The 12,823-nt window shown below is 45.7% G+C and overlaps 1 protein-coding gene across 1 annotated transcript in view; it reads right to left on the bottom strand.

Annotated features, from left to right (window-relative positions):
- pcdh9 (protocadherin 9) overlaps window positions 1–3,483 on the bottom strand; it is a gene marked incomplete at both ends in the record, with an annotated part of 161,518 nt that extends 158,035 nt beyond the window's left edge. The window contains one exon of the mRNA XM_083690726.1: window positions 448–3,483. Within this exon, the coding sequence (XP_083546852.1) occupies window positions 448–3,483 (3,036 nt within the window). The remainder of the gene's footprint in view (window positions 1–447) is intronic.
- Window positions 3,484–12,823: the final 9,340 nt, after the last annotated feature.

The raw sequence follows: 12,823 nt of genomic DNA, 5'->3' as shown, positions 1-12,823 counted from the left end.
GATATCTCTGTACATTTCACCAACTATCTCTGTTGACCTCTAAGAGCTGACGAAAGTCACGTATCTCTGGGATCCAACAAGGCTTACAAATGGCCCACTTGGTACAATGTTTGATTGAATTATATTTCAATAATTTAAAACAATGCATGGTAAGAGTCTGTAGGGAACTTCATCAATCAGGAGAACATATGCATGGTGTGCGTGGTCCTTCAGTCCATAGAATGAAATAAATGCTCAAGGTATTTTTTGGTTTTAACAAGTACAGTAACAAGAAAACAACTAATAGTGGGACTTATAGTGGGACTTTTCCCCCCATTTCTCATTTCTTGTTGTTTAAACTGTATGTAGAGCAAGTGTCTCTAGGCCTATATCTATACTGGCCCTTCAGCACTGTTGAACAGGGCAATTATACGCAGTACTTATAGACCAGTAAAAGTGCTCCTTTACCTGTCTGGTGGTGTGCATGGGGCCCTTCGTCTTGAAACCTCCTTGGGAGCTGCATTCTGAGGCACTGAAGTGGTCTGAGCTAGTGGAGGACCTCTTGGAGAGGGTGTCGCAGCCCCCAACGAAGGTGTTGTCCAATGGCAGCTCCTGAATCACGTGGTGCTTCTTGACGGAGACCGGCGTGTCCGCTTTGAGGTGGAAAGCTGACTGCGGCGAGGCGGACTTGTAGTGCCGGGCCAGGTCTGGGCTGCTGGGTTTGAAGGTGGTGGTGGGCGCCGCGTTCCAGTCGAACCGACCGATCCCCTGCTCCTCCAGCTCGGCGGGAAGGCTGATGGTGCCGTTGATTGGCTCGTGGGCGGGGTCGTCAGGTTTGCTTTCCTCAATGGTGACAAAGTTCAACAGGGAGCTTTTTGGCGACTTCCTTTTCTTTCTCTTCTTCTTCTTGTTCTGTTTGTTCTCCTGGTTGGGGGACATCCACTCAGCACCCTGCTTCTTCCTCTGTGCCGCCTTGAAGCGAGAGGCGTGGCGGCAGCGTAGCAACACTGTGATGAAGATGACCACGATGACCACCATGGCCCCCGCCACGATGGCTATCATGATGGTCAAGTAATCCCCGCTCTGGAGGGTCTCACTGCTCTCCCCAATGTTTCTGTCCAGGGGCGTCTCCATGGTGCGTCGTATGAGCTCATAGATGAACGTGGCGTTGCCTACAGTGTCATTCACATAGAGGAACACCAGCACCAGAGTATGTAGGGACTTAGGGTAGCCCAGGTCACTGATGTTGACTACCAAGCGATGGAGGCCAATGTCAGATATGGCTGGTTTCTCCTCCAGGGTAATGTTACCCGTGACAGGGTCAATTCTGAACAGGCCTTTGGTATTGCCGCTGACGATGGTGTATTTAAGCTCCGCGTTCATCCCAGTGTCCCCATCTAGGGCGAACACCTCGGCCACTACCGACCCAGGGATGGAGGAGAGGGGGACTAGCTTGAACGAGGTGTTGGAGGGGGGGTAGATGACGATGGGTGTGTTGTCGTTCACATCGATGACGTTGATGGTCACTTTGGCGGCGGAGGAACATGGCGGCCGACCGCTGTCAACGGCCCTGACATCGAATGTGTAGGAGCTCTGCTGCTCCCTGTCAAAGCTAACGTTAGACTTTATAACTCCAGAGTAAGGGTCTAGGATAAAGTTCTCATTGTCGTTTAGTATGGAGAGCGAAACGGCGGCATTTTCCCCCGCGTCAGAATCCGTGACTGTTATGACCCCGACGGTGCTGTACTTGGGCAGGTTCTCCGACACAAAGAACTGGAAATGATTGTGTGTGAACTTGGGGTTGTTGTCGTTCTCGTCCAGTATTGTCACAATGACCGCTGCCTGACTCTGAAGGGGTGGAGTTCCGTTGTCTCTGGCGGTCACTGTGAAGAGAAACCTCTCCTGCTCCTCCCTGTCGAACACCCTGGAGGCCGTCAGAACGCCCGTTTTACGGTCTAGATCAAAGAAAGAGGCGTTTGGTCCCAGCTGATAGACTATCTCTGCGTTTTTCCCACTGTCCTCGTCTGTAGCGATGAGAGTGGTGAGGAACAGGTCTCGTTTGTTGTTCTCCATGACAGACAGTTCGATAACAGGCTGGGTGAAAATTGGTGGGTTGTCATTTTCATCCTCCAGCCTCACTCTAACCAGTGCGGTCTGATTCAAGCTGGGTTTCCCCGAGTCAGAGGCTACAATCTTGAAGTTATATTCTTTGGTCCCCTCATAGTCGAGCAGTGCAGATGTCTCTAGTAAATACTGGTTGTCATACACGGCTTTAAGGTGGAAGGGGACGTCTTTCTCAATGAAACAGATGACTTTACCGTTCACGTCAGTGTCCTTGTCAGAGACAGTGATAAGAGCGATCTTGGTGTTGATGGGGTCTTTCTCCGAGAGGAAAACGGTGCCGTTAATGGGACTGATAATATATCTCAGGTCTATGTTGGGTGGATTATCGTTCACATCAGTCACATTGATAGTAATGGTGGCTCTGGCAGGGCTGGAGCTGCCATCACTAGCCATCACTGACAGCTTATGAATAGCCGTCTCCTCTCGGTCCAGGGGTCTTTGTACTGTTATAAGGCCAGTGGTAGTGTTCAATGCAAAAAGTCTCTTAGTGGCTGGAGAAACTTGGGTCCCAAACACATATCTAATCTCTGCATTAGCCCCTACGTCTGCATCTGTAGCCTGCAGCTGGACCACCGACGTCCCTGTGGGGGAGTTCTCTGGTATGTGGACGTCTATCTGACTGTCTTTAAACACAGGCTTGTTGTCATTCACGTCAGTAACAGTCACCTGGAGGATGGCCGTGCTGGATTTCTGCGGGCTCCCTCCATCCTCGACCTTGATCTTCATCACATATGTGTCCTTTTGCTCTCTGTCCAGGTTCTGCTGCACTATGAGCTGGGGCCACTTCTCCCCCTCAGGCGTCTCTACGATGTCTAAGCCGAAAGCACTCTGCCCGTTCACCAGCTCGTATTTGTGGACGCTGTTGGGACCGGTGTCGGGGTCCGTGGCAGAGGGGATGGCAAACCGGCTGTTGATGAGCGTATTCTCCGGGATGGAAATATTGATGACCGGGGAGGGGAACATGGGCGCATTGTCATTGGTGTCCTTGACTATGATTTTAATCTTAATCAGTCTGAAGTAGTCGTTGGGCAGGATGACCACCTCTATCTCGAACGAGCACTCACTCTCCTCGAACGAGGGTCCGGGACACAGCCTTTCTCTGTCTATCCTGTTGGAGGTTGTAAAGATCTCCCCCGTGCTGCTCAGGACTCGGAGCAGAGGGTTGTCTCCAGCTTTAGAAACCAGCCTATACACCAGATTAGCACTCGCTCCGGTCGCAGCATTTGTATGGGATATGTTCAGGTCCTTTGGTATATTTCCAATTAGGACATTTTCCTGCAGCTCCTCTCTGATGGGGTAGATGAGCTCTTGGGCTATAGCAGGGTCTAGCCAGAGGCAGGCAACAAGGGCAGCCAACAGGTAAAAATCCTTTAGATCCATGGCAACGGTTTAGTTGCTTCTATCAATCAACCTCCGTAATTTCAATCAATCACTTCTTCTCCCCATGCAATGTTGTCACAGAAAGGGATTCATGAAATCTTGCATTAGAGGCTGGACAGTTTCCTCAAAGGGCCCTATGAATAGATAAGAGAGGTATTAGAATTAGTATTCATAGATAGCTAAATGATGCGTAAAATCTGACTATAATCACTTGATTTAATATATAGGCAACCCTGAATTAGGCCTACTCCTCTTTATATTTCATCTGAATAATTACCACAATTATCAACATTGAAAGAATCAGCTACGGTATAAAACAACCAATCCCATTCTCTAAAAGCAATGGCTTTGATTAACTAACATTTACTTAAATTGAAGCACCTTCCTCTAAATCGACCGTCAACTATCTGCTTTTGGCTCCCCGACAAGTATTTCCGTTACATCCAGAAGCTTATGATAAGATAATACTGCAGCAACCGTTCAAGCAGCCATTCAAGTCCGTTACTTAGACTCGTCTCTCAAGACCTTACACATTATGCTCATAACGACCCCTCTAACGCCTCTTAAGCACTTGCCGTCGCCGTCCTAACTTCACAGAGTGGTAGCCTATTCATTACCGCTTACATGATAATGATTAATAGCATTCAAAACGTGTGTGATATTATCCGATGCCGATTCAAGGTACCACCAACAGTTACATTTCAAATCTAGAACATAGCTATGCATGTCCTTACCGTATCCAAAAGAAATCCTTTTTAGCGCATGAGAAAATCCGTGTCCTCTGAATGTGTCCTCTGTTCGCCAAAATTGAGGTCTTGTACATAGCCTATTGGGTACGAATCCTGTCGTGCTTATTGAAGTATGAAAATGCTGGCTTACTCCACTGTTAAGATATCCGTGTGGATCGATGCTGCTAGATTTGTGTAAGTCCAAGTCTGGGAAGATTGTTTGGTTCCAAAAATAGGCGACAACAGCAGTTGAGTGTTAAAAGCAGCAGAGAGTGGCAAAATACATTACTAAATGTTTCACAGTTCGTTTTTGGCGTTCAACTTTACACGAATAGCAATGCTCTTACTATAATATGTGGAGTGCGGTTATCGGTGATGCTCTCCAATACAATCAGGTGATCACTGGCGCACGGTGGATTCCTTTGAACGAGCGGGTCCCATTAAGTCATTCCGCATCACCAGTAGCTTCCATACAAGCCCTAGTCCGTCTCAGCTACCTGTTCAGTTTACAGCGCCGACTCATAGGATGTAAAAGGCTTGCTTGTCCCATCATGTGTCAAGTTCACAGGAGTCCGTTTGTAATGCGCATCCATGGGTAAATAACGTGAGGCAAAAACCGAAAAGAAAGCCCGTTACGCAAAAAATATTCAGAGGATCAGAACATACCTGATTCAATCCGTGATAAGGGGTATCAAGTCCATTCAATCTGATGTCACTGAAGAGCGGTGTGTGCCGGTTATCTCTGCACTCCCTCCTCCTAGGACTGAATATCTTGCACTAACTCTGAATAAGCCCATAGGGGGGTGAAGTACACCACATCTACGCCCCCGACACTCGTCATTGGACCCCCTCTCTATTACAGTCGCGAGGAAAGGTTGAGCAGCGACATGATTGGTCTGAAGTAACGTCACTCACCACCGCGGAGCGGCTAGACTCCGGTGAGATGCTGCAGGCTGCTGATAGAGAGGGTTGAAACACCGTCCCTTACACGTTATCCTTTTATCTTTTTGTTAAATTTCTGTTGATTTGAGGCGTACGGCGCCCTAGAGGAATTTCTAGTAATTCTCAATTAGAAATAGGAAGAGCTTAAAACGAAGAAGCAGAGGAAACAATTTAGTGTGTCAGCCCACCGCCGTTGCGCTCCGAGTGGAGTTCAATGTCACGATAGGTCTGAGGACTTTCACTATACAGTTGAAGTTACACATTCAGACCAGGCCTTCGGGTGATGAGTGTTCTAGGTCTCACGTAGATAATGGCTAATGGCTGTTATGTTTGGTGCACCTGGGGGGTTTGTGCCTATAAGAATAATCAGGTCGGGAACATACAACCGAATTCCTCACTTATGTTTCTTTATTAGGCCCTTCCCATTAGTTTGCTCTAAAGACTCATATACATGACATGAGTCAAAAGCCTACATCTCTTTGTAATTGTCTATCTGTTTTTTTTTTCAAGCCAAATAAATAGGAATAGAAGGCTTCTACATATTGTAGAAATGCAACAATTATTTTTCTATCACTTGCCATCCATTCATATGATTACCATATATCCCGCCCGTATTTTCTATCTCTGAGTCTCTGAGTTCTGTGTGTGACAGACTGTGTTGGTTGCGGTCCGACAGTAGGACATGAAGCGTCAATGCGTGTATTACGGTAAACAGTACCATCTAGAGGTCAACATGTGGAAATGGCAGATGACTAAGGTAGTCTCTTATAGAACAAGCAAATATTTACTTGACACAAAGTAAAATGCAGTAGGCAGCAAGACATTTTGGCAGCCAGGCCTATATAGTATCTCTCTTGTAATGAACTCAGCATTGATACTTTGTGAATAAATCCCATGTGTGGTTAAAAGTAGATCACAAAATGCAAACCACAAATTGAGAGGAGAGAGAGAGAGAGAGAGAGAGAGAGAGAGAGAGAGAGAGAGAGAGAGAGAGAGAGAGAGAGAGAGAGAGAGAATGAAACTGAGACTGAGGCTGAGAATACTATGAGGTCTGTGAATGGTGATGAAAGCGTGCTTGTCTTCCCTCTTGCAAGGGACCCAGTTGCAGTGAGGTGAGAACAGGGCTGGCTGGAGTCCTCTCTCGGGGACTGATCTACCAGCAGGCTAGAAGTCCATTAGCACAGCCAACCTATTGGCCCACGGCCGACCCTCTGCAGACACACACACACACGCACGCCTGCACACACACACACACACACACACACACACACACACACACACACACACACACACACACACACACACACACACACAGCTTCGTTCCTCCATCCCTGTGAGAAAGGCAGGGGAAGGGAGATCTGTCACTTTAGCTTCCAGTCTGCTGCACCCCTGGTGGGAGCAACACTGATGGTATATCTGCTGCTTGTGTGACCCTAGCCCAGACACACTCCTCGTCTCATTAAGACATCCTGGGCAGCAGGGCCATCCGTGTGTGTGTGTGTGTGTGTGTGTGTGTGTGTGTGTGTGTGTGTGTGTGTGTGTGTGTGTGTGTGTGTGTGTGTGTGTGTGTGTGTGTGTGTGTGTGTGTGTGTGTGTGTGTGCGCGTGCGTGCGTGTGTCTCGATCTCCAAAACGTTCGCTTTCCAGGGCAAGCCTGTCACTCAGAAATGCCTCTTTAGAATATCAAGGTCATAAATTATCATATTTTTTGATTATTTATTTACCCACATTACCTCTACCTAACTGACTTTCGTCATGCATAATGTTATAAGGGCTCTTGCGTTATGTGGAAGTTTTAGGGAAAGTGAATTTGCCAAATCGTAGATATTTGGGATGTTGTTGTCTGATTCAGTTTTTGTGTGTGGGGGTGTGGGTGTCTGGGTGTGTGCATGTGTGTGTGCATGCGTGCATGCATGAAAGATGAGGTTAAGATAACCAAATGGCCTAATTAACTTAAAAAGATTAACATCACCCCAAAAAACAGTCTCAGGTGGTCAGTGCCCTTTGACCTCTGTTCTCCTCATATCCTGAGTCCGTGTTATTCCTGCCTCTCCATTGACTTGTGTTGCACAGACGTTGGACCATAACATTGACTTTTCTTTTTGACATTCCTTCTTTTTCAAGCGGAGATTCTGTCCACGGCTCACAAGTTTTATGCAGCATAATATAACCTCTAAGTGTTAGCACCACACCTCACTGACATACGCCTACAGTGCTGTCTATGACGCAAACAGATTAGACACGTCAACACAAGGTTTTGAGGATGAAAAGTTTTATGGATCTGGCTTATACTGTATTCATCTAAAGCCTTGAATAAATGTGCTTGATGTTCCACATAAAGGATTATGTATATATATATATATATATATATATATATATATATATATATATATATATCTGGATATAGCCACAGATCTTATGTCCTCTGGTCTTACTTTGCATCTCCAGTTTGAAGGGGTTAAGTTAATTTTGTGCTGGGGTCTAGCTGGGTGTCTACTGATAAATAATGCAGCATAGTAATATCTATTCTGGGGTCATGTGTCGAGGTTTGCGGAGCCCCTGTGATCCCTCAGCCACTATGGGGACACAGCCGGAGGGGTGGAGCTAACCACTAACCCCTCTGGCCTTTAGAGTCTTCACCATGCCTCTGCCTCTGCCTCACACCGCCAATCAAACAATTCTCTTCGGTTTGATTCTTGGATTGACTTATTGACTTTCTCACTGAGGGATATTGGCTTCATGAATAATACAGCCTCCTGTGTGTTTACTTTCTGTAGCTGTTATAGTACAAGGCCTTCTCTTCTTCATCAGTTTGTTATGTGTCTTTCCCAGCCTGAGGAAAGGTTCTTCTACTCTTCTATCTATCCTAATATGGTCACCGTCATCATATCCAAGCCATTTATAACAATAAATCCATGGCGTTTCAGTGCAACACATTTGTTGATGTCATTTAACCTTTAATTACACAGGTTAGTCTCATTGAGATAACATCTCTGTACAAGAGAGACCTGGAATGTCTTTGTTGTCAAATGATGTGGTTGTTGTAGGTCAATCTGCAATGAGAGAGATTAAATAGGGAGTGGTAATCATTTGACTCCAGTCCTTGAGGACAGCGACAGATTGTGTGGCTGGTTGATAGATGATTATGTTGGTCTGGGCAAGGTGAGGAGCGTGACGTTCCGAGGTCTGCCGCCCACCGGCGGGTACCGTATGCCCACCTGCCACCTGCCCGCCCCTCTGCAGTGTGACGACCAGACCTGTGATGGTGTCACTCACACTTACACACACACACATACACACACACACACACAGGCTGGCACACACGTGCACGTACACAAGAACACACAAACACAAAGATACACATGCACACACTCACACACACTCATGCATATGCACACACGCACACACACACATACACACATGCATACATACGCACAAACACACACACACACACACACACAAACACAGCAACACACACAACGCAAACGCTGGCCTCTCTTTCTCTCTCTCTCACACACACACACACACGCACACAGACAGACAGACAGACATTGATAGCTGTTATTGAGAAGCTGATTGGCATCTGGTCAACTCTGGTGCTCCACTGAGAGCTGAACATTTGACAGCACGTTAAGATATATTGTATATATTTCAGTTTTCCATTTGTTTTTATTTTTTCATCAATTCCAATGTGAATCTGACATGTGCTCCCTCAGTAATTAACACTGAACTGTCAGACAGATCCACGGACAGAGAGAGAGAGAGAGAGGGGGGGGGAGGGAGAAAGAGTGAGAGTGAGAGGGAGGGAGGGAGGGAGGGAGGGAGGGAGGGAGGGAGGGAGGGAGGGAGGGAGAGAGAGAGGGGAAAAGAAAACATGTTATCCTCAGGGGCTGTAGCTGGAGACGTGATTCATGAGAGATGATGAGATTTAAACAAAAATAACTAGAGGAGAGAAAATAAGAAACATCGCATGATCCTTTTATGCCAAGTAGAATTGTATTTTCAAATCAAAGTCATTGCTCATAAACTTGGCAGGAGAAAGTATATTAATGTAATTTCTACATTATTATTGCCTACTGAGATCTGGCCTAAATTACTACATTGTCAACAGAGCAAATGTCACCAAGTAAAGGTTGTGTTGTATCTCTTGTCTGTGTGACATTTTAATAATAGTAGGATAGAACTTCTTCTGTCTGTGATTCACCATGTTAAATCAGCTCAGCCCTCTGCACGGGAGAAATGGCAGAAGCTGTCACAATTGCAGCCTGCAGTGTGAATAAGAACTGTGGCCAAATTTGAACTGAATTCAGTTTGTGAGTTGAAAATTGTTAAAAAAAAAAAATTGTCCATGAGTTCTGAGGATGACTTTTAGTTCATTAATTCAAATTCAAATCACTTCTAGACTCTGTGGTGATCAGGGAGCAAGCTTAGCTCCTATCACACATCCGCCAGTGCAAAGCTGAGAGTTGAGCTAGCAGCCACAGGGTTAATGATTGACAAAGTACAGTATAACTGCCACATGGCACAGATTCCATATCTGAGAACATTCGCCCTCATACACTCTCATACTGTACACATTCCCTCTTATAAAAGGCTTAAGTGCAATCTCTCTCTGTTTGAACATGTCAACTATATTAGCATGTTGACATGACTGCATTAGCAACAACAGTCTTTCCACTCAGCTAGCGAACACAGCATTGTGGCCTATAGGAGATCGCAACCTCAGTTGATCACATGTTGAATACATAAGAGTCCCTGGCACAGTAGCATAAAGATATATTGTATGAAGGACTGTTTTACTGTACATTTTTAATTCATACAGCTCTCTTGCACCTCATGTACCGTACAGCACTGTAGACACATATCACATGAACCCAATATTCATCGATTAGCAAGGTGATGGAAACTGCTATACAGTTATCAAGGAGCTTACATTGCGCTCATAGTTGTCATCGATTCGACTCTCTCTTCCATGTTTTCACTGTCATTAAACAGACAAGACAGGGAGATTTGACTGAAATGTTACGGTGGTGTTTTTCTTCCAGTTGGCTGATGATTGCAGACGTTAACATTTCAAGGTAAGGTGTCATTTCGTGCGACAGGTTATCTGTTTGCCCTCATCGGTTCCACCGGCCTGGTATTTGAGAGGCGCCGCCGCAATGGTCATAAATAGTCTATGGAGGGGAGTGATTGACACCCGGTATGATCAATAAAGATATCCTTGGTGGATTGGTGTTTCAAGACAGCAATACAGCAATAGCTTTCTCTCTCTCTCTCTCTCTCTCTCTCTCTCTCTCTCTCTCTCTCTCTCTTCTCTCTCTCTCTCTCTCTCTCTCTCTCTCTCTCTCTCTCTCTCTCTCTCTCTCTCTCCCTCCCTCTACCCACCCCTCTTTCTCTCTTTCCCACCCCCCCCCCTCCCCCCACCCCCCTCCTCCCCATCTCTCTGACACATTCAAATCACATATCACTTTCAGGACATTCTGCTGGAAAAGGTCAAACATTGCCTTCTCGTTTTCGCTCCCTCTAACATGAAACAAGGAGGCTGTCTGCAGTGTTTTAGACAGATCCCAGTCAAAGTGTTCATCGTTGCAGGAAGAGAAGCAAGCCGCTTCCCCCCGTGTTCAACACTCAGGCTGATTTGGCCTCGTACAGCATGGGGGGAAAATCAACCACGATACTCTACATGACAGGCACTCTATAGCTGGTATCTTCTGTGAGTCTTGTCAGATGGAGTTTGACTCCACAGCTGCATTTGTGGAGATGCAAAGACACACACAAAGAGTTTGTTCCATGCGGGGGCATTTAGTGAGGTCCAAGGGCACATCATGTGAATGTGTCTTCTGATACAGCATGTGATACATATATCCATACACACACACACACACACACACACACACACACACACACACACACACACACACACACACACACACACACACACACACACACACACACAGAAACACACACAGCAACACACACACACATGAATGCACACATGTTCACGCAGGCAGGCACACACACACACACACACACACACATACACCCCACACACACACACAGATACTGTGCCCTCAGTCAGCTTTCCTCCCCAACTCCAGGAGGTAACAGCAGAGGACAATTATAAATAATTAACCAGAAATTAGTCACCCTTTTGTCAGAGGTGATTCTAGTGTTTATTTGTCTCTCTGCGTTTTTCCCCTATTGCTCTTCCTTCCAGAGTATGTTCTCTCTCCCTCCTCTTTTCTCCTCTCTCTCTCTCTCTCTACTTCTCTCTCTCCTATCTTTCTCGTCCGGTCTCTTAACCCCATCTCTCTCTCTCTGCCAGTCTGTCATCACCTATCTGACTCTCTTGATTACATCTTCAAGCTCTTTGACCATTTGAGGGTATTAAGCCAGTGACTTAGAGGACACTAAGACTGAGAGAGTCACCACCACCAAGGGCGTTGATAGGCAAGCCTGTAAATGCCTGCATCTATTGTACATCTCTTAAGTGCCATAGTAAAGGTCAGCTTTTACTCTGTCCATTATAACCATTATCCAACATTAGCCAGTGCAGGCAGGCGACCTCATTGCACTCATCTGCTGGTAGGGTGTGGCATGCTGTCATTGTGAAACAGTTATTGTGTCAGAAAGACGTTCATAATATACAGTATATATTTAATAGGCAGAGTGCTATGATGTTTTTTCTGTGCATTAGAGTGAGTTGATCTAGCTGTGTTTAGTTTGTATTGTATTTATGGTAATTATCAACACCACTCTTAGGTGACGAACTACAGCGTGATCACCGCAACGGCGGCATCACTTGCATACATGTAACCATGACAACGCATTATTAAGAGTACAGGATGTGCCGATCAGTCTGAGGAGATGACAGAATAGATTATAACGGTCATAAGTGGAAACATAAGGGGTCATACACTGGGGAGAGAAACAAGTATGACGCTTCTACACTTCATGTGTTTCACATACACAACACAGCTGGCCGTTAGCAATCAGATCACTATCTTGACGCCTCTCAAAAGAGTTTTGTTTTTAGAGTGAATCATAGCTTATATATGTAAATGTTGGTTTAGGGGGATGGGTGGGGGTATACTATTGGAATAACGGGGTTGTTTTATTCTTGGAGACAAGAGGTCAAAGCCTGGAGGAGATTATTTTACACAGATTATATATTTTTTATTGTGTGTGTGTGTGTGTGTGTGTGTGTGTGTGTGTGTGTGTGTGTGTGTGTGGGTGGGTGGGTGTGTGCGGGTGTGTGTGTGTGGGTGTGTGTGTGTGCATGCATGTATGTGTGTGTGTGTGTGTGTGTGTGTGTGTCTGTGTGTGTGTCTGTGTGTGTGTGACGTGTTTTACATCTGCCAATGGTTCTGAACAAGTGAGGGTAAATGATCTGGGAGTGATGAGGTCAATGTTAAGTCTTTGAGTTGACATACTGTATAATGAGCTCTCAGTAGATATCAACCTCTCCTGCTGGGTAAAACAATGGCTTTTTACACACTTGAACATGGTGAGATATATCTGGGATTGGAACAACTCTGTGAAATGTCTAATATTGAGGTAAAAATACTACCAGGTTGATAGGCTTTGGAAAATACAGGAGATCATATATTTGGAAATACATCAGATTGTACCCATACTCTTAATCTGCTCACAAGTGCTCCAATGAACAGC

This window comes from Argentina silus (genome assembly GCF_951799395.1).
Source record: "Argentina silus genome assembly, chromosome: 19".
NCBI classification, from domain to species: domain Eukaryota; kingdom Metazoa; phylum Chordata; class Actinopteri; order Argentiniformes; family Argentinidae; genus Argentina; species Argentina silus.
This window is presented reverse-complemented; position numbering and strand designations above follow the sequence as displayed.